The 26356-nt window shown below is 36.2% G+C and overlaps 1 protein-coding gene across 17 annotated transcripts in view; it reads right to left on the reverse strand.

Moving 5' to 3' along the window:
* Nucleotides 1-26356, reverse strand: part of CAMK2D (calcium/calmodulin dependent protein kinase II delta) — a gene marked incomplete at its 3' end in the record, with an annotated part of 326871 nt that overhangs the window by 73846 nt on the left and 226669 nt on the right. For 15 of the 17 annotated variants that reach the window (XM_080796532.1, XM_080796520.1, XM_080796521.1 and 12 more), the window contains 3 exons: nucleotides 18928-18993; nucleotides 15778-15850; nucleotides 5634-5736 (listed from right to left, as the gene is read on the reverse strand). In XM_080796532.1, the coding sequence (XP_080652658.1) occupies nucleotides 5634-5736; nucleotides 15778-15850; nucleotides 18928-18993 (242 nt within the window). Of the gene's footprint in view, nucleotides 1-5633; nucleotides 5737-14755; nucleotides 14829-15777; nucleotides 15851-18927; nucleotides 18994-26356 lie in introns of all 17 variants that reach the window. The other 2 variants (XM_080796526.1, XM_080796527.1) reach the window with 1 other exon arrangement.

Genomic DNA, 26356 nt, shown 5'->3' on the forward strand with positions numbered 1-26356 from the left:
GAGACTAAAATGCTAACAGAACACCACAATGTTCATTCTTATTTAACGTAATTATCATTTGAACAGTCAGTGGGGTCCTTACTCCTAAGAGTACTGAAGCATACTCTAAATGGATAAACATTAATGAACTGTGTACTGTGCAGTGTGTTCTCACGAACACCAAAATACTGGGAGTAAGACAGAGAAAGTCTTTTCTAGCAGGAGATTAAACTCATAAGAATCTCATTTATCATGATATATGCTATTAACAGGGAAATTAATGAGAGCTTACCTTCTTTACAGATAATATGTGTTTCTCACTCTGAAAAACCAATAGGAATATCAGAGCAGACCAAAAACAAAACATATTTACTGTTGGCAATGTATCCACTGCCTTAAGAAAAGCAAACTTTAAAAAGAGACATAATAGTAATCAAGCAAAACAATTATTCCATGAAGGAAGGTGGTGGTAGTTACCCTTTTTTCCTAGTAGCAACAAAGAACTAGAAACATACTGCAAACACCACTTCTAATCCCACAGGAAAAATGGGCTGTTTTGGATATTTCTTTTTGGTAAATTTTCTAGCCATCTTAACAAGTGTAGTGACACAGGGTGTTACTCCTAGCATTTCTGGCTAGTAATAAAATAGATCAGAGCTAGGAAGACAAAAGAAATTATCACGAGAAACAGAAAGATTTAGGCTTAAAAATGAGAAAAACACAATAAATAGCTGCTATAAGCCTTGTGTAGTTTTATTTTTCTTATTTGTAGTAGACCTCTTATATTTATTGAAATAAAATTGGGGGCGCCTGGGTGGCTGAGTGGGTTAAGCCTCTGCCTCCAGCCCAGGTCATAATCTCAGGGTCCTGGGATTGAGCCCCGCATCAGGCCTTCTGCTTAGCGGGGAGCCTGCTTCCCCCACCCCCCTCGTCTGCCTTTCTGCCTACTTGTGATCTCTCTCTGTGTTAAATAAATAAATAAAATCTTTAAAATAAATAAATAAATAAAAATAAAATAAAATAAAATTGAGCAAAAGCCTGAAATTCTGGCATTACATATAATGAAAGAGTTCTGCTCTTCTCTTAACATTAAATTAAGTTACTTTATAAAAATAAAAAGGCTTCCCTCCCCATCACTGATAATACATTTTAAAAGACAAAATAAATCAGTCACAGCTGATGGGCATTAAAGAGGGCACATGATGTAATGAGCACTGGGTGTTACATGCAACTGATGAATCATTATATTCTACCTTTGAAACACTATATGTTAACTAACTTTAATTTAGATAAAAAATAATCAAATACACGAGACTATGATGGTAGATAATATCGAATAAATATCATATCAAGTAATTCATACTAAAACATGCTTTTACTTTAAAAATCTGATATGTCAGGTACTACAACAAAAAGATATATAATATATCACATGCTTCCTTTTCCTCAAGTTGGTTACCATGAGGATTCACTTGCATAGAATAACATGAAAACAAACTAAAGAAAAAAAAAGAAAAAAAATTGTGCATTCTCTTAAGCTTATAAACTGTTTTTTCTACGTGTTTTGAAATGCGGAATTTTCTTGGGACTTAAAATGCACCTCTTTTTTAAATTATTTTTTTATTTTTAAAGATTTTATTTATTTATTTGACAGACAGAGATCACAAGTAGGCAGAGAGGCAGGCAGGGAGAGAGGAGGAAGCAGGCTCACTGCTGAGCAGAGAGCCCGATGCGGAGCCCGATCCCAGGACCCTGGGATCACGACCTGAGCAGAAGGCAGAGGCTTTAACCCACTCAGCCACCCAGGCGCCCCACCTTTTTTTTTTTTTTTAATTAGTTTTTATTAACATATAATGTATTATTTGCCCTAGGGGTACAGGTCTGTGAATTGTCAGGCTTACACATTTCACAGCACTCACCGTATCACATACCCTCCCCAATGTCCATAACCCAACCACCCTCTCCATACTCCCCCTCCCCCAGAAACCCTCAGTTTGTTTTATGAGATTAAGAGTCTCTTATGGTTTGTCTCCCTCCTGATCCCTGCTCCATTTTTTCCTTCCCTACCCCCAGACTGCCCACCCTGCTTCTCAAATTCCTTATATGAGAGAGATCATATGACAATTGTCTTTCTCTGACTGACTTACTTCGCTCAGCATAATACCCTCTAATTCCTTCCATGTCGTGGCAAATGGCAAGATTTCATTTCTTTTGATAGCTGCATAGTATTCCATTGGGTGTGTATGTATGTGTATGTATGTGTATGTATGTATATATATACACATACACATACATACACACCCAATGGAATATATGTGTGTGTGTATATATATATGTATATATATGTATGTATGTGTGTGTATATATATATATACACACACATACATACACATACATACACACCACATCTTCTTTATCCATTCTTCTGTTGATGGACATGTAGGTTCTTTCCATAGTTTGGCTATTGTGGACATTGCTGCTATAAACACTCGGGTGCACATGTCCTTTCTAACCACTACATTTGTATCTTTAGGGTAAATACCCAGTAGTGCAACTGATGGGTCATAGGGTAGCTCTATTCTCAACTTTTTGAGGAACCTCCATGCTGTTTTCCAGAGTGGTTGCACCAGCTTGCATTCCCACCAACAGTGCAGGAGAGTTCCCCTTTCTCCGCACCCTCTCGAACATCTGTGGTTTCCTGACTTGTTAATATTAGCCATTCTGATTGGTGTGAGGTAGTATCTCATTGTGGTTTTGATTTGTATTTCCCTGATGCTGAGTGATGTTGAGCACTTTTTAAAATTCACCTCTTAAAAGTTGTTATTCTAATAGGTATCTTAGCAAAAACAACAGTCATAGTATCATACTGAAAAAGAAATGGGGATTTTATTCCCAATCTGTCTTTCTTTTTCTGGAATCAGATCACTTTTAAACATAAATGATCACAATTTGAAATTTGTGTACTTTCATTTGGATGCTATTGCTTTCACTAACTTGATAATTGGTTTTTCACTCATCGATTTGCTCAACAACTTTCACTGAGGAGGCAGAGAACTGTGGCATTGTGTTTCACACCTAGGTGGTTTTGAAAACTTATTCAACACCTTTCAAAGCCCAGGCATATTCCTATGGACTCGTAACTGGCCTTGCAAAGAAATGTTTATTATCACTGCTTACAAAGAAGACATGGACCTCACAGATTTAAAGTGACTTGCCCAATATCATATGATTATTAAGAATCAGACCCAGGATATAAGCTTGGGTATTCTAATTCAAAAACCAGAATTTTTTTCTACTGCACAAAATCCTACCATCAAGCAGCTTATGATCTAGCACAGTAGATAAAACACAGAGCTCAAAAACAAGGGAGATTTAAGGTGCTCAATTATATCACTCTTTTATGCACCAACCCAAGTTACTGATGTTAATTTGTAGCTTGGCTCTGATAATAGGGCTTGTCTTGTTCCTAATATCCTATCACCACCTTCTACCCAGCTCTGGCAATTACATTCCTAGCCTATGTCTCTGTTTTGGTGTCCTGCTTCATACCCTGAGTCTTGTGAAGCAAATGGGACTAGATGGGATTAGAGTCCAAACTCTGGAGCATTGATTTCCTCTAAACAGACTTCCTTAGAGTTTAGAGTCACTGACTGTTCTATATATTATCTGGAATTTGCTTGCTCTTGCATACTCCTTAGTTCAAGCTGTCATCATACATAATTTGAACTCCTGTATTAGCCTACCTGGTCCCCTGCCTTCAGAGTAAGTATCCTTAAGCCACCCTCCGCATTGTTACCTACAACATCATTATATAATATAAACCCCATTATGTCCTTCCCTAATGAAAATTTTTCACTGGGTTCTTGAAACTTCTAGGATAAAAGCCAAATCCTTCAAAAGCACATAAAATCCTTTCCCACCTAATTAACTACCACTCATCCCAGTATACTTTATACTTTAGCTATATCAAACTTCTTGCTATTCCATAAATAGAAACAGTAGTTTCATGCCTCGGAGATTTTTGCATGTGCTGATCCCTCAGTCTGGCCTTCATCTCCTTGCACATTAGTCAACAAATTCTCATTCACCCACTAGGGAAGCAGAAGCACTACCCCAATCACCAAAATGTTCCCCAGACGCAGAATTTCATCTTTCTCTTGTGCTGCAGGGCACCTTCCTGCATGCCCTGTTAAATGCTCTCACACTCCATGGGAAACAGTTACTGATACAGAAGTTTCAGTATCTTGAGGGGCATGACCTCCTGCTTAATTTAAGCATCCCCATTAATTTTTCTGCCCACCTCTGTGACAGCCCTCCTACTTTCTATTGGACCTCAATTCCAAGTTACCATATATTCTTTATCTGTGTCAACTGTGTCCTTATACAGTATACAAAGATGCCACTGAATCTCCAATTTACAGTACTTATTCGAGGTCCTACCTTCTTTCAGTTTGCATTTAAGAGAAATAAGCTTATTCATATGTCAAAATATGACAAACCAAATGCCAAATTTGAAGATTGTAAATTCATTTGGTAGGTGAGGAGAGACTTACTGTAAACAGCGGTATTAAGCTTAGGAGGAATCGTGGACAAGGGTAACAGTCAGGTACTACAGAAATAGGATGGTAAGCAAAAAATAAGATCCTAAATTAAGCTGCCTGTAGAGGAAAGGCAGCCTTGCCACCCACTCCCACTTATTAGCTGGGACAGATTAGAGACAATGATGAACCCTGGGGGCCCTGTTCACACCTTAGATTTAGGAAAACACAAAAAGTCTCTGCATATAAAATGAAAAAAGTAAGCACTTTTTGAGTGCTGTTTTCTGTTGTTGTTCAGAGGAAAAGCAATTAGAAGTGAAGGGCATTTTAAAAATGATCTAACCTCAATACACTGAATGTCAGAAAAGAAGTTAGAGGCTTGGGGAGAGGTTATATTTTGGGAGATTACATGAAAAAAAAATGGGTCAGTACTGGGAAATGGCAAAAACAGAGGCATAAAAAAAGAAACAGTGAATAAAATAATCCAACAGGATAAATACTGAAACAATACACAAGCCTGGTTAGAAATGCTCTAATTTAGAGTTAATTTCTTTCTTAATTGTAAAGAAACAGACATTTCACCAAAAAGAAATTTTGAAATTATCAAAATTTTACAGCAGAAACTGGCAGTGTGAAGAAATAGAAGATAATTAAGATGAACGCACACACACACATATGCTATAATATTTTTAAACTTTAATTTGCTAACTACGAAGTATGTGGAAATATTCTGTATTTGCCATGTCCCTACTATTTACACAGCAGTTTTTGGCATCAAGTAAGGTTCTATGTGAACAGTCAATTTTCTCTCAAAAAGTCCTCTTTTAACAATGCAAACTTGCCTTATTAATTCTTAGTACAAGGATCTATTTTCTCACTCATGTTTTAAGAAAAAGTCTACACATTACTGCTCTCCTACTAATATTTTCTCTTAAATTATTTCTAGATTATACACCTTCTAATGTCAATAAAATGGAATGCTTATAAAGGTCTTATGTCTTCAGTTTAGTCAGGCTATTGTTAGAAGGAATATTTCTGTTTTACTTTGGCTGGGAAGTGGGTTATGATGAGCCAGAAGAGAATGAGCAACATAAAGTAGAAAGAAGCCCTACTCACCAAACCACGCCTGCTGGTCTCCTTGAACTTCTATGGCTAAGCCAAAGTCTGCCAGTTTCACAGCTGCTCCCTTGGATTTGCTAGCTAAAAGCAAATTCTCAGGCTTTATTTAGAAAGAAAAAAAAAGAGACTGAAGTGAGAACCTATTTTAAGTGACTATTCAAAACTAACAACATTTTGTAAGATTGTGGGGGGGGGGGGAAGTCATGCACTGTCCTCTCTCCCGGAGCCTGTCATTCCTAAATCCCAGGGAAAATATGGTTAGAAAAATGATTAAAAATTATCATGTGTGCAGGTTTCAGACAGATGCATAAATGTACTAGAGAGATACTAGGCAGAAAAGAGAATATAGTTGGGGAGAGATCAAATGAATGGAAGCACCTGTCTTGACCTGCTCACATGTTTCCAAGGGCTGCTGAGGTCCAGACTTGGCCATGGACATTGACTTAGAAGCCTAATAAGAGTACAGACATTTTCAGCAGAAGGAAACTTGGCAAAATGATAACAAGAGTTGGACCAATCTACAGACATTTGGCAAATGAAACTGTGCAAATTAAATCCTAGTTGACTTCAAGAGTTTGGACCCAAATGTAGTCATTTGATTCCTCAATGTTTCCAAACAATTTCTGTACAAATTTTGGAGTCTTATTCTGAATTACATATTAAATTGCTGTCTTTAAGAATCTGTTTATTCTTAAAGGCAGAAAGAGTATACTATTTGCCAAATGTTATAGTTAGCATTTTTTCCTTATAAGCCAGTTTTTTAAAATATAATTCAGATGTCTACAAAGTGTGATTCAAAGCATTCCTTATATATTTGTTCTCGCATCGTGAAATACTAACAAAGATACATTTTCATTTTCTTGGGTATTAATCATTACTCAAGGACTGATAACTCGGTGTTGGAATAAGGCTGTGTTTATACCACTGTTTCCCAACCAGGGCATCGAGACACACAGGAACTCTGAAAATAGGCATGAGGGCAAAGTCTTGAATTTCCCCCAACCACCTTTGTGGACTTTGGGAATTGAAGAGAGAAGACAGTCAGGAAAAGGAGGCTGATTAATACATACACTGAAGTCTACCATCGTTAAGTATCTGGATGAACATACAGCTGGACTGGTACATCCACATTTGGAAGACTAGTTCAACACCTTACCTTGGGCTAAAACCTAGCAAATTTAGAGGTGTGCCTTGGACTGAAAGAAGTTGGGAAACAATGGAGTCTACAAGTGCCAAAACAATTGTCTGGAAATCTAAATATTCAGGTCATTCAAATTGATTCTGTTTATGTGTTGGCAAACTAATTCAATATTTTTTTTCATGAAATGGCTCCTTTTTCCTTACTGAATTAGGCAATTCTGTTGGCTGTTTTGACCTTGTATAAACACAGCCTAAACCAATATTTAATTTATTAATTAAGCCAGCCATGCAAATTAGCAAAGACTCATAACCAGAACTTGAAAAAATTAGGTTTAGTCTATAAGAAGTAAGAGTGTAGGCAAGTAAGTTTTAATCAAGTACCAGACTTCTTCAGGCTATTGCTGTTCACTGCCATCAGATTCATCTCTATTATGACAATAGGTAACTGTAAGGAAAACTTTGTAATTTCTTAGGGCTGATGGGGCTTTTTAAATCACTTCAACACTAAATACATGATAATTTAATTTGGACACTGGGATGAAGATGTCTCAAGAATATGAAAGATGTCCATGCTGAAATAACCTTCAGTGAAAAACCTAACATCCAAAATGGGGACTCTGGTTATCTATTAATGTAGTACAGTATCTAACCATATCATATTATTAATATTTGACATTTTATTTTCACAACTAAAATTTATGGCCTACTATATTCATGCATTTTCTAATTTAATCACAAAGTGATTTCCAGCTATTAATTTATTAAATAAATGACTTTGAAAAACCGCACCAAACTGTAAGCAATAGTTTAATTCTTTGTAACCTTTACATTCAAAAGCACTGAGATGTCAGAGATCTCTGCTAATACACATCTGTCCTAATTTGTCAACCACAGACTCATTCACAATTACTTTAGAAATCAGTCATTTTAGATCTTTTAATGAAATAGTACTGAAGTTTGCTGAGCAAATGTCAGTGCCATCAGTAAATAAACTTTTAAAATATTTAATGTGCTTTTATTCTTATCACTAGATCAAAAAGTTCTGGGCAGTGCTATGTGCATTACGCCCTTAAACTTTAAACCAAGTATCTGCCAATTCAGAAGAAACGGAACACCTAAGAGTTTTATCATACATGGCCTCTGAATGACTGGGGCAAATATTCATACCTAGAGATGACCTAGAAGACCTCTCTATTGGGCCTTGTGAGTCATCCAGGGAAATAATTAATCCATCTGGATCAGTGTTTTACCTTATACCCATTAAGACTGTTCAGCTGCAGTTATGTACAGGAAAAGGCAGGGCTCTTTCAAGGTTACTGTGGAGATTTAAAAATTAATAGAACTAAAATGGCTTCATGTTTATACATATCTTTTAAGCAAACCTAAAATACAGAATTATGGAATGCAAACTGAAAAATAAAGGTGCTTAGTGACTTTACTAAAGGATTATTTTCTTTATAAAATATTTCTTCACAAGATTGCTTCTAATGGCCAGCTTCAATGAAACATTAGAAATAGCATACAAATGTGATTTATATACAACTCTTGGGAATATATTCAAAATCTGAATAATCCTGTTATCACATTCTGCCATTTATATGGCATCCAACTTAAATATGTGTTGTATTACAAAAGTTCACTGGCAAGTAGGTTAGTTCAAATTCTGAACACCTACAGAAAAGAAGATAATTTGTGACTGTAATTCACAAAAGCTGAAATGGTAGACTCTTTCAGCTAATTAGTGGCTGCTCCCTTAAAAGGACCACCACCATTATCCGCTACTATTCAGCAATTTGATTTTCTAAAGCAAATGAGAAAGGTGAAATCAGAAACACAGGTCTTCCAATGTATAGCTGAACATGAGAGAAATGGGGAACATGATGATCTAGAAAAAAGATGCAGAACTAGGTCTATGTCCTAGGACTGACTGTTATTACCTGTGTGGACATGGGTAACTCATAGACTGTTGGAGCTAATTAGTTCTTTCATCTCTCAAATGAACATTATATGCATATTTCTCATAACAGTATATACAATTATAAAATCTCACTGGATTTTATCACCAGAGCTCTGTCCTCAGTATGGAGCAATATACATATTGGTGATTAGCTGTTACACTCCAGTGCAGCTGGCCATGTCAACGTGCACGATGCTGAATATTTGCAGCGAATGTTCATAACTTGGGGGATGTCTATATTCCTAAATTTAATGCAATCTATTATGCTAATCTTTATATATTGAGATTATCTCTAAATTCCTATAATGCAATCACTTTTTAGGTTGGGTTTTAAATAGATTCTACTGATGTTCTCACACACAGGTTCCTTCCCCACCCAATTGCTTCCTAATGATGCAGGATTTTCCATGACATCTGGTCTTAGTGTCAACAACCATTTATAGCATATCAGCTGTAATGAGCAGCAACTGTTGGCAGTTTTGTTCTGTGCTTCCATATGGATGCAACAGCAACTTCTTTCATTGTGATTTGAGATTTTCTTGAATCTGTCCAAGTATCTCAAAGTACCCAGGCAGGTTGCTGGTATCACTTTTAGGACTGGGAATGACTTAGGAGATAAAATAACTCAAACCCTTCAGTCTCTAAATGAGGTAGGATCTGTGCACATATGTGATTATCTAGCCAACAAAACTCAAACATTAGGAATTTTTATGTGTAGTGAAATCATGTGTGTTTTACTTTTTTATAGCTTTTTAATGAATATCATAAACAGTTATTAGTTTTATCATTCTATATTATTTAATCCTTTCATTTCTGTAGATATTTGTTTTTAAGAATTGACATGATCTTTTTAGATTTCTTTCCTCTACTGGACAGTGTAAATTATTTCAACATGAAGTTAAGCGTTCCGTGCTTTGGTGTGTTTTCAGTCACTTTTCCTTTGCCACAGAAGGTGTGAACAACACTCCTAGAGATAAACTAAGTGAAAGCACATGAATTGAAAAGCTTGAATATCAAGCTCACTCATGCACATGGCAGAAGTTCTTTTGTGCAAATGGTACAAGTGACTTTTGCTTTTATTTTTATATGGAATGGATACTTGAATTTATGTACCTAAGCATGGAGTTCTCAGCTGATGCCATGTGTTGAAAGTCTGTGGTTACAAAGTACTATTTCCAACATCAAGCATACATGAGCAAGTTCCTAAGAATCATCTGTTTTCCTTTCCTGTTTTCTTATTGACTTCTACATTATTAGCAGATACTATCAGCACATACTTCTATACTATTAGCAAATACTTCTCTGAAAGAAGCAGACCAGTGGGACTGTGCCAATTACCTACTGTTTCTCCATTGCCTGACACACAGCGGTCAGGTTCAACAAAGAAACACAAGAATGACCGATGAATTACGGAATTTATCACTTACACAGTTTGCATCTAAAACACCTAGACATACTTTATACACAAATGATAAGTTCTTTAAACTTTTATCTGAGTATACTTCTGAGAAAAGAGGAACAATTGCAATTTTATAATTATTCAAAATGTATCTACTACTAAGGAGGATTTACTGAATACATGTCATATTCCCCCAGAAAATTAATTTCTCTCCTTTCTGGTCTTTAATTTTATTCCTGTATTTAATTTAGATTTAAAATCCCTTCCCCCATCTCCAAAATTATTATCCTCATTAAAATCTATTCTCTCTCTCTCTCTGCCCTTTCCCTCTCTTTCCTTTCTTCTGCTTCTCTCTCATATCCATCCCCCGATCTGATGATTTTTCCATTAAATAATACTGTTTTTCAGGAGGTAGGCTAAGAAAAAAAGCACCATTTTCTGCTGAGACAATTCACAGATGTTGATGTGTTGCTAAAAGATTGTTTTATGTATGAAGCCTTCTATCCAGATGCTGTTCATGAAGTTTGGTAACCATCTCTGATGTACCTTGAACCGAAGAAATCTTACTATTTTGTGTGAAATATACTTATATGATAAAGCAGAGCTATAAAACTGTCTGCTTTGACTTACTTCTGTTCCCTGATTCACAGAAACTACATTCTTCATACTGTTAAATGAAAGAACACCTCTCTCCATTTCATGTGACCTCAAGAGTTGTCACTTGTTACTACCAGTTTTTGTTTGACCTATCTCCTTTTTTCTGGGAGGAATAGCACTGATACATATTTTAAAATTATCTTTAATTCGTGGCCTGTATGTTCTAGCCACACAAAGTTTGTTCTGATTTCGCTCTATAATTTGTGCCCACCAACTCTGATAGAACCTCAATAGGTGCTTAAGAAATGTTTGATGAACATTTAATCCTCTCTTTTTATACCTAAATTTTCAATTATCAGCTCACAAACACTCAAGACTAAGTTACAGTAATCTACTCTTTATAAACAATCTATTTTTAGGCACTCCAGACTGATTGTCTTGATGTGGCCTAAATCAAATGTGCCAAATGCATTTCATTCTTCTCTGTGTCTCATTTTCCAAAGGCTGTGACCAATGCCACCTTACTAATTTGTTAAATAAGAATTTTTTTCTTTGGACATCTATTAACAAATTATGTTGCGCACCCCCCTAACTCCACACTGTATCTTAAACATAACTTAAACTTATTCCTTATTTCTAATAATACAGATCTTGTACAGCTCTGGAAGATCCATAAGCAGGATCACTTTAATCATTTGATTCACTAAACTTAGACCCATTTCCCAATTCTTAATGTTGCTGGCAAAATTACTTTCCATCATTGTTTGACCTATTATTTGGCCTTTCTAAAGTTTTTGATTTATCCAACTAATGAGCTGAGAAGTGGTAGCAATTAAGTATGCAGACCCTGGAACCAAAATGCTTGGGCACAATTCACAATTTACTAGCTGAGCAACCATGAAAAAGTTCTTTCACTCATGGTTGCTAAATCTCTCCTTATGCAACATGGGGAAGATCAAAGTGGCTTCCTCATAAAGCTGTTGTTAAGATTCGTATGATAACACAGTGCAGGGTACATGGGTAACTGCCCGATAAATGGTAGCTATTATCATTTTTATTACTAACGTCCCACCTTGATCCAAATCCTCCCAAAGACGAGTCATATTCCTGAACTATAGTACTATAATTATGTCACCACTACACTCCTTAATACTGCTTGGATCTGACAGTGGATTCACCTCAGATGAAAGGTCTACGTATCCACTGGATACCGCCTGGTTGTGATTGATGGGCTTCCTTTATGCTAATATCCCACCACATGGAGCCTTCTCCTATTGCTTGTTTCTGGGACATCATCCAATTTTCTGCTGTGCCTCAGCCTTGTCTCTAGGTTCTTAGAATTTTCCATCTGGTGGATTCCACTGTCTAATAAGCTCCCAAGAGTGGCAGTTATTCAAATAATGATCTTAATGATATCACTGTATTAAAGAGTGATACTTGCCCTCTTTATTCAATATTAATTAACATACATAAAAATCTATTTTATTCAGTGATGCCTTTTATATTATAAATGTGCTTTTGATTGAATTTCATTCATTCCAAAATTGAAAGCATATGCCACAAGTATTTACTAGGTATTAAGTCCTATATTAGATACCATGGAGTAGAACAGTATTCTAGGTAGGCCCAGTACAGTAATATAGCTGTTGTTCTAGAAGGGGCTTATAAACAAAATGTACAGCACTCATATGCTTATAGGTACTTTTAATAATGAAGAACATAACATTTCCTGTGGTTTTCTCTCAGTGATATGGACAAATTAAAGTGTGCACCAAACATATGTATTCTATATGAATTAACATATAAGTCAGGGTAGGGAAACAAAATATATGACCCAAGAATAATAAGGGCAAATTTTTGTTTAAAGCTTGGTAATAAGAAATTTTACCAATATTTTCATTTTAATATACTGGCAAATATGCTATCACAAGCTATATACTTATCAGATAAAGTATACGTGTGGGTATAAAAGACATAAAACAAAGCCAGGGATTTAGCACATTCAGGGTGTGTGTAAAATGCCTCTAATATACTCTTAGTATGTTATGAAATGGCCTACTGAAACATGCACCGAAAACTAGACTCAACTGAAGTCTGTTCTAGTCAGCAATTCGACAGAAACCAAAAGAATTACAAAAATTATAACTAGCTCTATAAAAAGTTCACCCCATTCTCTCCTAAAATCAGAATAAGAATGGAGAACAAAAACACTTTTTATCCCTTGAAAGAAATCTGATGGGTGATTCAGCAGGTTATTTCTTTTGGTAGTTAGCCTCCCTAAAAGTCACCTGCCTGAGTTTTTAATTAGTGGATTTAGCTCATATATCAGAAAATAGACCTTCTTCTCAGCCCACATCCTAGGCCCACTGCTATCTCTGATTAAAGTTCCAGCCTTGAAGAGCTCATTTGAGTTTGAACACTTACAGAAGTCTAATATCATAACCCCACAAGATATATTTTAAAGGTCATGTAAGAGAATTCACATTTTTCATCCTTGGTTTTTAGAGTATACTTCTAATTATTTAACGTAGAGTAAAATGTTTCAAATGACAAATTTATTAAATAGAGTATGTAATAAAACCGCATAAATAAATATGCATGCCCATATATATTCACTTAAAAAGGAAAGTAGTACTGTGAGTTCTGAGAAGTAACAAAAAGGGGCTCTCTCTCTCTACATGGCTGGTAAGGAATTCTTGAGGTGATTGCCAAAGACATGAATTTTTAGAGGAACATATTGTTTTCCCTTAATCATGATGGGTACATTTGGTAAAGTGTTAGCAGATGTACACAGTCTTATCTTGGCTCTCCAAAAAAAAAAAAAAAAAAAAAAAAAGCCATTAACCATATCTTTGCTTTTGACATTTAAAGCTCTAAGACTCAAACTGAAATCAAAGGAAAATTCCAGAAACCTAAGGCAATGCTTTGCTTACAAACCACATCTTCAAATAACTTATTATGGATCCTTAGAGATATATTCTTTTAGAGCATACTAAATGAATGGAAACTACAGATTTATCATTATTAGAGAAGTCTGCACATGAGAAACCAGCCCAGGTCTTCCCACTGAACACATACAGTTGAAGACATTGCAAACCTTTGTGGCACCTTTGTATATTAATGTCTGAATATGGATGAAGCTTGAAACAAAGAATGACAACTATATAGTACTCACATTTGCTATTTTGCCTACCCAGTGGTTTCATTTAAATTTTTAGGCCTTCACTATATCTCTGAAATTCCATGAGTGAAACTAGACTCTGAGAGAAGGGGACAGAAAGATGAATGAAAGAGTAGTCTCCTTCTGAACTATTTAATTTCTAAATGATCTAAACATTTCTCATCCTCAGTGGTATCAGAAACAGAGTGGAGTCTTAAAAATATTAGTCCATATATATGTTATATAAATGTTATTTTATATTAAAATTTGTTTTACTTTTTTCCTTTCTGTTTTAAAAGGCACTAGTATCTTGCTACCTAGAAATGTAAATAAACAAAGAACCAGGAAGTCTCAATGCCCTCAGAATTCCTGGGACTACTATTAAGGAAAAGAGACTTCAGAGCCCCAAATGGAGGTTCCTTAATGCCAAGAACCTATTTAATAACTTTGTCTCTATTCTCTTTATAATTTCCATAACTATTTACATAATATTAGGTATACACAGTATGACTCTAAAATAGTATGTTTGCTCAACGTCCACAGAACAGGTTTAGAATGAAGAAGAGATCATCAGTCTTACGCAAAGTCACATCAAATGCTGTATTCTTAGGAGGAAGGAAATACAGCACCCTATTTATTGTTAATGGTAGGACATTATTCCTCTGGATGAAATGGGATTTATGTAAATCTCAAGTGTGGATGAGGGAGATGAAATAAGGCTGTGGTGAGGGAAAGTGTTTTCGTAATGTGTTGGAATGAGTCCACACAACTTTCTTGCTCATATTTTTGCCTTTACAGGCATAATTGCAGCTGAACAGTCATTAGGAATTGTGTGGTGGTTTATCTTCTCCAACAGCATTACTCACCTTCAGGTCCCGATGGACTACGCCCATCTGATGGCAGTGTAGCACAGCCTCCAGGATCTGCTGAATGCAATGACTGCATGCAAACACCAGGGGGCGTGTGTTAGTTCCAAGCTTACACTCACTGTCTGTACACCCTCAGAGAGACCGGGTTAAAGTGCAAAACCAGCAGACAACTGGGGTTGTGTTTTACCACCTTCAGTATTGTAAACATATTGCTCAAGTAGAGTGACTACTACCTCAGAGCAATCAGGATCTTGCCAGATGTGCGCGAAAATGTGGATCCACTTGATCTAGAAAAAGACCACCTTAAAAATATTTAATTCAGTAGCTCATTTCCTAGTTACGAATTCTGATAGGAAAAGAACTGGAATGCAAATAAAATTTTTATAGCTGTTGTGGTCCACCTCCACCCCACATAAAAAAACTGTTTCCCCATTCCCTCCCATTTTTCTAGTATCATTCCAAAGCCATCACGGTAGCAGTTAAGGCACTATTAAGGTTAAATTAGGATAAGTAATGAATTTTTGATAAATCATTAACTTCTTGTGCTTTAATTTAGCTGGCAATTATTATCTCTTGCCTGAGGGTTCATCAGACTCAAATGGAGCAATGTGTAACCAGTTGTTTTGCTACAGCAACCCATGGTCTCAGAACAGAAGTGGTGTTTAAATCTACAGGCGGACATACATCACAGGCCACGTTTATCTCCAGGCAAATGCTGGACATTTCAGAAAAGCCTGCCCCCAAACCGCCTCTGGTAGTTTACTGCTTGGAAACTTGACAGGTTGTGTTCTTAATATTGTCCTTCCCTTTTTGCTATGATGTATATTTAGCCTGTAGATGAGCAAACTGAAAGAGGCATCATGCATTATCATTTCATCATGTAATCATTTTAGGGAAAAATTGGGAAAGGCAAGGGAACCATTTTAAATACCCACCCTCTGCCCTTTCCCCAGAAATAAAACAAAACAAAACAAAAAAAAACCTCCTTTGATTCAGATTTATGGACTCCATATACTGACCTTCAGGTCCCTGTGAACTATGCCATTTAGGTGACAATGATTTACACTTTCTAGAATCTGCTGTATACAATGACTGTAAAGATACAAGGGCAGAATGGAAGGGAGAACATTTTAAAGGTACATAATCACATTGAATACAAAATAAAATGAAAGTTAAAATGAAACAAACAAACAAACAAAAATTCTATTTTCTCACAACATTTTTGGCTTTACACTGGAATTTAATAATGCTGAATAAAGCTAATTCTGGTTCTAACAAAAATGACATCCAACATAGAATTTGTGACATGTTCAGACAAAACAATTTGAGCTGTGTTTTTTTTCCCATTGAAAATGTACAAATTAAATCACTGGTATACAGAAGTCAAAATTTCCATACTCAAGGAGAAAAATTTATAAATATTCCCATAATGTTCTGGGAAAATTCTTCAGCAATATAAAATTTATGGGTATTTCTCATACACATCTAAACTGTTTAAAATCTGAGGTCACAATTAAACATAGGTGTTGAAACAAGAGGGTACACACAGATGAAGTGGCATGTGAAACAAGGGTTAAAAAAAAATGGAGGGACACATTTATCATTTTGACTTAGAAATGGTGCTTCTTGAAGAATACAGTAAGAGGAAAACTAATGCAAGTATCCAATAACAGAGGGGAATTTCAAGTAAACCCATGACATAAAATAAACCCCTCTTCAGGACAGGCATACTCTGGAGAAGGACTAGGAACTTATGAAAAAAAATTTTTTTAAATCCCCTGGAACACTGGTAATTGTCAGATATATTTCCATATACCTCAGTGAAGGAAAAGTTTCCTTACACTATGTCAAAAAGCACAATTTATACTATTCTTATTAAAGGCTCACTGATGTCAGACAGCTAATTAAATTAGAGGGGATAAATCATTGATTGACACCTGTAAGGTCCCATGAGCTGTCAGCTGACATAAAATAATATAGATCACACTGACACATTTGGTATAAATTTACATTTGTGCAATTCAAATGCATGTTATGTACTGAGCTACATTCATTAGCAAACATTTTAATAAGGCATTTTCAACTATTTAATGTACAAAATAATATTACTTGAAAGTAAATTCTTGAATTATAAAAAGTAATCACCATCTGATTTTTTACAATGTGAATGTAAAAAAGCGATCAAGGTTATGATTATCCAGCCCTAACTCTATAAAGAGTCCCACCAAAAGAGCTAAACATTGGTTGGTTTTTGATAACAGAGCTTATTTGAGTGTTGGTAATTATTTTTTAAATACTGTGACTTTTTTCTTCTTTACTTTGTACTATGTTTTAGAAATATTTCACTTTCTCTTCTCAAACCACAGATATGTCATTAGGCTTAATGAATAATGCAAAATAAAGTACATAATAATTCATATTAAATAAACTTCGTCATTTTTTACTGGTGAGAATGGATTCAATTCTTCAGCCCCTGAGGACTAGTAGAGAAAGACTTCTTTATGTTTGTTCTTGGGAAGAGAATGTTCCTTCTGCTTCGTTTTGTGTGAGACCTATCCTAAAAAATACTCACTTCTAGTGAATTTGAAAACCTAATATAAACATGCATATAAAATGATCCAACCTATAGGGTCTCCCCTATTATCTATAGGGCTCTTCAACAGTGAAAAAAGTTTCTATTTTAATTTCAAACAATACTTTTCAAACACAATGACCTGTTTAACATAACTTCAAAAAACAAAATAAATGTAACTCCCTAACTTGTTAACTACCTTGATGAAAATGATTACTCTCTCAGGGCAAGTGGGCAAATAGCTACTCGCAAGGCTACTCTGAAGCCCCTTTTCAGGGCCCTAACATGGGAACTGGGGTGAACTGAGCAAGTGATGAGTCACTCATGATAGTATAAATGACACAGAAGTTTCTATTTGACTTTGACAGTAAAAATTCCATTAAAAATTAGACTGTAGTCATGTACAGATAAGATTCACAGAATGTCATAAACTGGCATAAAACCAAGAAGATTAATTAGAGGTTTGCAAGTGAGCCTGTGTGTGCATATGCTAGTTTGAAGGGACGGGGAGGGAACCTGCTATCAGCTGACTATCTGCTGAGTGCAGGCTACAGTAGGATTAGCAAGCTTTAGGAAGCTCTGAAAGAATTAGAGAATGGGGGCAGACAGTAAGTAACTAATTTTCACAACATCTCATTTACGTTGTTAATAATGAGTCAATAGCTCAAGGCCAGATCTTTCAAATTAAGTACCAACTACTGAATATGTATAAAGAAATGCCAAGGAAAACTAACATGAAAAAGTCTAACTAATGTCTAGGCGAGTAAATCAATGTCACTTCACTCCAAAAATGTTGGCTTTGTGTAGCGTAGGAAGTTTCAAATGAGAGAAAATGTATAGCCATTGTTAACCTCTGTAAAGATGATGCCAGTTAACAAGGCTAGAAAATCCTTTTGAATCTTCTGAAATATCTGAACAAATATTTTTCCCATGAGGTTTACAAAAGCCATCCTGGAATTTCCAAAGAGTTAAACAGCTAATAATGCGTTAAGGAGACCACTGGATTTTTGTAGTCCTTTTTATGGTCTCTGATTAAACATGGGCTGTTCAGTGGAGCTTTCTGTGATGATGGAAATGTTCTATATCTGCTATGTCCAACTGGTAGCCACTAGTCATTTATGGCCATTCAGCATTCAAAACGTAGCTAGTACAACTGAGAAGCTAAATTTTTTATTTAATTGTAATTAACTGAATTGAAATAGCCATGTGTTACTAACGGCTGCCATAATGGGCAGCTCAGGACCTAGAGACCAGAGGATCTGAATTTTTGGTCTCTTAACTTCACTAAAAAAGTAAATTTCTTCAGCAGAAATCTTTCCAGGTAGGGTACAGATTTTATTATTTATTTTTAAAAAGACTAACTGTAGATGCTATTTTAGACCAGATTCTAGTTTTGTTTTCCCCAAACAATTACCCTGGAAATCCTTAAGAGAGAGAAACAGCAATTAAGAGGGACTCATCATGAGAAGTTGTCCAAGATGGTATTATAAGAGTCTCATAAATACTAAGGGTTATGATGCATTTGTAAAGATATATACTGAACAAGTGTCATTTGAATGTTAAGTCTTGTATCTTGCCCCTGGGGCAAGTCACTTACCTGGCATCGGCTTCACTGTAATACTCTCTTGCCACTATGTCTTCAAACAGTTCACCTCCAGTAACTCTGTAAAGACAAACAAGATACTGACATTAGAAAAGAAAACAAAAATATGCATCAATGGATTTGCACCGTGTTCATGTAGAATTTTTGTTTTCAGATTACTTTGAAAAGTACCAAAACAAGGTGTTGTAAAACATTACAAGACTTAACAGTTTTCATAACAATTTACACTGATCTAAACATGTCCTCTTTTCTACATGTCTTTCTATTGCTAGATCCTGAGGACACAATTTTCTGTATGACATAAATATATTCAGTGATATCTCTTACACAAAATAATCTCTATGAAACTCTTCATTTAAATTCTCTATTAACTAAGGTCTGATGAAGTGTGTGAAACAATTTAGAAACATTTTCTGAACAATAAGAGAAGATGATTACTATCAAGCCTGCAGAGTATGTGTTTGCAGGTTTTCTCTCTCTGAAAGGGCTTGTTTTTTAAAATGCAATAAACATGCCTTTATGGGCTAGAGGTGGCCTTTCAAAATACATACCACTTTTGGGCTGAGTGCTATCTAGATTTTCCTTGTTAAGCACCCCGATTTCCTTTATGCTCCATGCATTTGCCAGTGAACACAGACCTAGGGCTTTTGGAAATGTCCCTAGAAGGAAGCACTGATCGCTTGCCAACTAAGAAGCCACATCTGTTCTCCATCTTTAAGTGAAGACTTTCCCACAACTCAGCAACTGGATTTAGTTACTCTACAAAGTACATTCAAACCAGGGATTTCAAGGCTCTCTAGGTAAGTAGATAGAACTACCTTTGGGATCTGTTTCTGCTGTTCTGGGGCTAGAATTCCCCAACCAGTAATTCTCTGGCTTAGGCTCCTCCTCACCCCAATACATGTTTTTAACATAATTTTTTTTTGCAAAATTCAAAAAATATGGACGTGTACCAAGCCCTTATATCTCAACACCAATTCCACTCTCCGGAATAAACTAATTTTAACTATTCATATCCTTTTAACTTTCTGTGTATCTTTAAACACACTGCTCCCTAGCAAACACACACACACACACACACACACACACACACACACACACACACACACAAAACAACAACAAAACAAAACACATATTTTTTTCTCACATTTTTTTCTCACAAAAGTGAAATCATACTATTGTATTTTCATTTCACTTTAGGTCATGGGCACCATTTCATGTAAGAACATTTTCTTTATTTAAAATAAGAAATAAAGAGATAGACATTTATGTATACAAGGGCAGGGCAAACTGCCTTCCACAATGGTTGCATGTTGTGAAGGTGCCTGGTTTTTTCCAGTTTAAAAAAAGTTAGAAAAGTTACTGCATGTTAATATTTCTTGATTTTTAGTGAAGTGAACCATTTTCTCATGCATTTATCAGCCATTTTTTCCTCTTTTATGATATGGCTTGATTTTAAAAGGAAATTTCAGCTTTGGAGCTTAACCTTGTGATAGCTAATATTTGCTTACTATGTGCTACACAGTGTACTATTATATTAACTCAAAAATCCTTGCAATTATTGTCTGAGTTTTACCACTAACTCAGTTTACTGACAAGAACGTGGACGTATAGAGAGTGACTTGCCCAAGACTTAAGCGGCACAGGTGGGCCATCCATTTCACAGCCCCTGCTCTCAATCCACACACAATGTAACCATTCCAATTACACTGTCAGTCTTCCCAGAAGTTTAGAAGGCATTGGTCATTTGAAAAAGTACTGGATGGGGGCGCCTGGGTGACTCAGTTGTTAAGCATCTGCCTTTGGCTCAGGTCATGGTCCTAGGGTCCTAGGGTTCTGGGATTAAGCCCCGCCCTGGGCTCCCTGCTCAGCGGAAAGCCTGTTTCCCCCTCTCCCACTCTCCCTGCTTGTGTTCCCTCTCTTGCTGTGTGTCTTTCTCTGTCAAATATATTTATTTGTAAATAAATAAAATCTTTAAAAATTAAGAAAAGAAAAAGTACTGGGTGAAGGTATAAAGCTTGGTTAATGTTCATTATGGAATGGGAGACAAAATTACTCTTAAGATAGCTTTTCAAAAAAATTTTCATTTGCTTTAGTAAGTTCTAAATCATCAAATAATAACATTCCAGAGATGACCAGTTATTATTTTCTTCTGTATTTTCCTTTCCTAAAGGAAAAGAGGAAATACTAAAAACTTAATGTGTCTGAAAGTTTATGCAACTTTGACTCTTCTTCATGGTATTCTGGATATTTATAAGACCTATAAGACTTAAGTCATTATTTCCATTCTTTACATTTAAAATGTGCCTCTGAAATTATTTAAAACTACATATGGGTTTGCTCTGAAAGCCACGGTTACATGTACATGTACTTCCGTTTAATAGCTCAGTTAGTTTTTATCTCCAGTTAGAGTAACAATAATAATGCAATCACATAATGCACCCAAGATAAATTATAATAGAAAATAATTAAATATTAGATAGAAGGTACTTCCAACAAATCCATTATCATCCCTATAGTGATAATAATAGTTTGTGGGATTTCTTTCTTTGAATGTGACTAAGTTGAATATGATATATATCCATATTTATCTTTGTTTTTGATCATAGGTACCTAGAGATTCTCTATTATACACAAGTGTGGTTTGTAAAGTGTTTAACAGATACTGAATAAAAAGCTCATTGCTAAAAAAAAAAAAAAAAAAAAAAAAAAAAAAAAAAAAAGAAACTTCTTGCCATTAATGAAATTGCTGCTTATAGTAGCTCCTTAAGTATACTGTATATTCTGTCATGTCTTAAATCACTAGAATCACAACTTACTGACCTTTGCTACCACCGCATCTAACCCATAATATTTGCTCAATTAAGCAGTACTGAAGTAATGATTACATGAATTAACCAAGTCAGAAGATCATGCTGTCCATTTACTTTTAAGTCTGGACTTTATGTGCAATTAAAAAGGAAAAAGAAAACATTAATTTGGCTCTCTATAGCAATAGGTTTTATTTCTAGGTGTTTGTATTTAAAGACGAATATTAAAAACTCTTGCGGCCTACCATTCTGGTAATTTTCAATGAACTACCCTAGCTGTTAAAGAAATTTAAGGTGTACAGAGTTTTATGTTAAGCATCTCTGACAGCACTGTTTCTCATTTTCTAACATTATTCTTCCCATTACTTAAAAATATCCTTGTGCAAATGAAACCATTTTATCATTTCTGTTACATGTATAATAAATGTCTGGGAAGGAAAAAATGGAGTTCTAATAGAACATGCTGCTGTGAAGATAAACTATTACATTTTCTAACTTTTAACACATTTCTATACTAACATTATTGCTTAATGGAGCACAAAATTAAGCAGTAGTTATTACAGATTTAAAACAAAATTTTTAGTGTGCTATGTAAAATTTCATACAAAGTCAAATTAAATCAGTCTCATGAATAAACTGTTAACTAAATAGAGACTTAGTGAATAAATGAATGTCGGAGTACTGCTATGATATGAGGCATATCAATTATATATCTGAAGCATTAATTATCATTTATGAATCTCTAGAATATTAGGGCTTCCAGGGGAAAAAATAAGATAATCCTAGAATCATGAAAAGATGAGATTTCACATATCAAAAAGATAAATATTTTTATTGCTATTATTATTTATAGGGATGTTGGTTCATTTTGTGTTATCCAGCAGAATGAATTGTTCCTTTCTTCCTAGTCTATATATGATTCGTATCAGAAATGGTTGAAAGTAGTTTCATAATGAATGAAACATTTATAAAACTTCATTAGGATTACAGCCTTGACTATGAGTCTAAGCAGACAGTATAGTGCAAAACTGGGCTTTGGAAGATCAAATGGTACCACATTAACCCGAGAACCAGCAATGATACAGTGATTAGAAATGCCCGAGGTGGTGGGGGGAAACCCAGGAATCTCAGGATGCAGCCAAGTTGAAAAACAGGAGCTAAGAGGAGGGCCCAGCTAACTCACAGTAGGAGGTAACCTCACCAAAGCAAGGCCAGGAATATCCCCTGGAAAAAGAAGCAATTCCTCTCAAACACTAAGTATAAAGCTGAACAATAAACCCAGTGAGTTGAAGCCACCAGACCTTTAATCCAAGGCTCTGAGCAGAATCTCCAGGATGTTAGGGCTTCCAACATTAGCTAGAGTCATATTAACAAAGAATCACTACAGTCAGATTTTTGTCAAAAAACATATCATATGCTGCCTTGCATTTGGGTGATAGGCATGTCTTCTAGTCATCTCCTCCAAGACAGAAGCTACGACAGTGATGTGTTCGTCTCTTACCTTCATGATGCCCAGCACACGGCCTTCTATGTGGTTGAACAACAACAGCAAATACCCATTGGGTGCTCACTATGTGCCAAGGCCATGTGTTGTTCTAAGTCTCTATAGGTTACAATACATGCCCATGAGGTAGATACTAGTGCTATTTCTGTTTTGCAATTAAGAAAATGCAAGTAATGAAAATTAAAGGCTTTTCCCAAGAACATATAGCACAAGAAGGAAAAGGGGTTTGTTTTCATCTGTGCTGCCCTAATAGGAGCCCCCTGGACACAATCTGGAGAGCAGAGGAGCAAGTCAAGGGTCTCGAGAGAGCCCAAAGGATCATGCAGAAAGACTGGAAAGAATACTGATGTAAAGGCATTCCATTTATATCCTTTTTTTTTTTTTTTAAGATTTACTTATTTATTTATTTTTTTTTTACAAAGAGAGAGAGAATGAGAGCACAAGCAGAGGGAGCAGCAGGCAGAGGGGAGGATCACGACCTGAGCTGAGGGCAGACACTTACCTGATTGAGCTACCCAGGTGCCCCTATATCTCTTTTTTAAAGTCAAACTCCTGGCCAGGGCTGGAGACTAAGTCAGCGGTCAAAGTAAAGCTGACCAGTGTTCACCAGCAAGAGTGTTACCCCCTTTTCTGGCCATGTGGGATGGTCCCTTGCATGATGAGACTGTTAGCACCAGGCCCCACACTAGGTGTCAATGGTGCTACCTTGTCAGTGTGGCAACCAGTGTGTCTATTTACATCATTTACAGTCACCCCCTCTAAGCCCCCAAGACATCCTTGATGAGAACCCCCGAGCTAAGAGAACAAAATCTACAGAGATATAATTAAGAACTTAGGTCTTCTCAGCACTATGTTTTAACATCCATGGTCAATCAAGCTAACCACTGCTGGAAAGGACATTTAGGCAGACATCTACAATGGAACACTGTATCTTTAGTATCCTTACAGGTCCTTGACATACAGAAGGACCTTAGTAAATCTGCTAAGTGAATAAATGATTACGTAATTAAATGGGTGAATGAAACCATAAGCATCTGTCACAGTTCCACGGTTTAACCTGTAAGCTAGAATCTGAGGGTGAAGCTTTCCTATCTTTTGTATTATTTATCTACCAATCTCTAACTAAATCCTGCTGATTCTATCTCTGAAATAGATCTTGAATTAAGACTTCTTTCTATCTCCACTACAATGTTACCAGCCTGAGGAGTCACTGTCTGTCACCTGTACTTCTCCAAAAGCTTCTTGATTGGCTGAACTTCCCCTCTGCCATCAGTTCTCCGGATAAAAGCTTTAAATATGCTTCATATTTTGTCTGATGCCTACAGGAAGCCCTTTAAATAGCTGTCCTTTGCTACTGGACATGGGCTTCAAGTATCTCCCTAATTTGTACTCTGCCTGCCTTCTGACCCTCCTTGACACTCCTTCTCCTTGACACTTCCTGCTCCAACCACAAATGGCCTTCCTCCAGTTACTCAAGTACATTAAACTCCTTCCCATCCTTAGGCCCTCTCACATGCTTATCTTTCTTCCCCGACATTCCCAACCTGTCTACCACTATTACTTTGAGTAAATCCCTCTTATCCTTAAAATTTGGTTTTAATTTTATATCTTTAGACCTCCACTCATCTACATTATCTTACCCCCCAGAACCCTATGTTACTCTTCATAAGACCTGTCACCATTATAATTACGTATTTGCTTATGTACTCATTTGTTTAATGTTTGTCTCTCTACTAGCATGGTAGTTCTGAGAGGGAAGAATGTCCTATGTGTTCACTATAAAATAACTAGAGCTGAGTCATAGTGCCTTTGACAAGCTCATTAAAATGCTTTCAAGTGAATGATTCCAGAGTTTTATATCTCACAGAAAGGTATATGTGTGAGAATATCATATGTCAATGCCATAATGTTGGTTAATTCCTGGTATCATATTACTTACCATTATATTTTGGTAAGACGGTAAGGATTTCTCAAGCAGTCTTCCCCCAAAAATCCTTTATCTCAGTTCTGGATCTTGTAGTATCTTTCCCATAAGACAGAGTTTGTCTATGAACTAATCATGTCAGATCACAAATGCAGAATTATTTGAATTCATTATAAGGCATATGTTTGGATTAGAGATTGAGAAGGGAATAAAAGCATGGTGTTTTTACAATTTCTGGAAGACAGCTAGCTATATTTCAGTTTTTAAAGAACTGACCCTATGCCTCTTGTCACTATAAATATAGAGAACAAGAACATCTATACGTCCAACTTCATTTGACATTATGCCTCTCTCATATGTTTGCATACTTTCAAAGTACATGGTCAATGATCAGTGTTTCAAGATTAGTCAAGTGGTATAACCATGACATAAGCAGACTCAGATATTTGCAGTCCCATTAAAGCTACAGTGGTAGGATGCCTGGGAGGCTCAGTGGTTAAGCATCTGCCTTTGGCTCCTGTCATGATCCCAGGGTCCTGGGATTGAGCCTCACATCAGGCCCCCTGCTCAGTGGGGAATCTGTTTCTCCCTTTCCCTCTGCTCTTCCTCTCCACTTAAGCTCCCTCTCTCTCAAATAAATAAAATATTTTATTAAAAAAGCTACGGGGCGCCTGGGTGGTTGAGTGGGTTAAGCCTCTGCCTTCGGCTCAGGTCATGATCTCAGGGTCCTGGGATCGAGCCCCTCATTAGGCTCTCTGCTCAGCAGGGAGCCTGCTTCTCTTCCTCTCTCTCTGCCTGCCTCTCTGCCTACTTGTGATCTCTGTCAAAAGAAATAAAACTTTTCTGCTGATTAAAAAAAAAAAAAAGCTACAATGGTAGGTAAAGGGGGGAGCTGATGCAAATTGGGGATGGAGGGATTCAAAGCACAAGTCTGGTTTCATTCTTAATACCATTGTTAGTATCTTATTTAGTTAAGATCAATTTCTTATCTTTTCTTTTTTTAAAAGATTTATTTGAGAGAGAGAGAGAGCATGAGCACAAGACAGAGAAAGAGAGCGAGCGAGAGAGAGCGAGCACAGGGGCAGGGGGAGAGAGAGAAGCAGACTCTCCACTGAGCAGGGAACCCAACAGGTGGTTCAATTCCAGTACCCTAGGATCATGACCTGAGCCAAAGGCAGGCACTTC

The sequence above is a fragment of the Martes martes genome, assembly GCF_963455335.1.
Source record: "Martes martes genome assembly, chromosome: 2".
NCBI classification, from domain to species: domain Eukaryota; kingdom Metazoa; phylum Chordata; class Mammalia; order Carnivora; family Mustelidae; genus Martes; species Martes martes.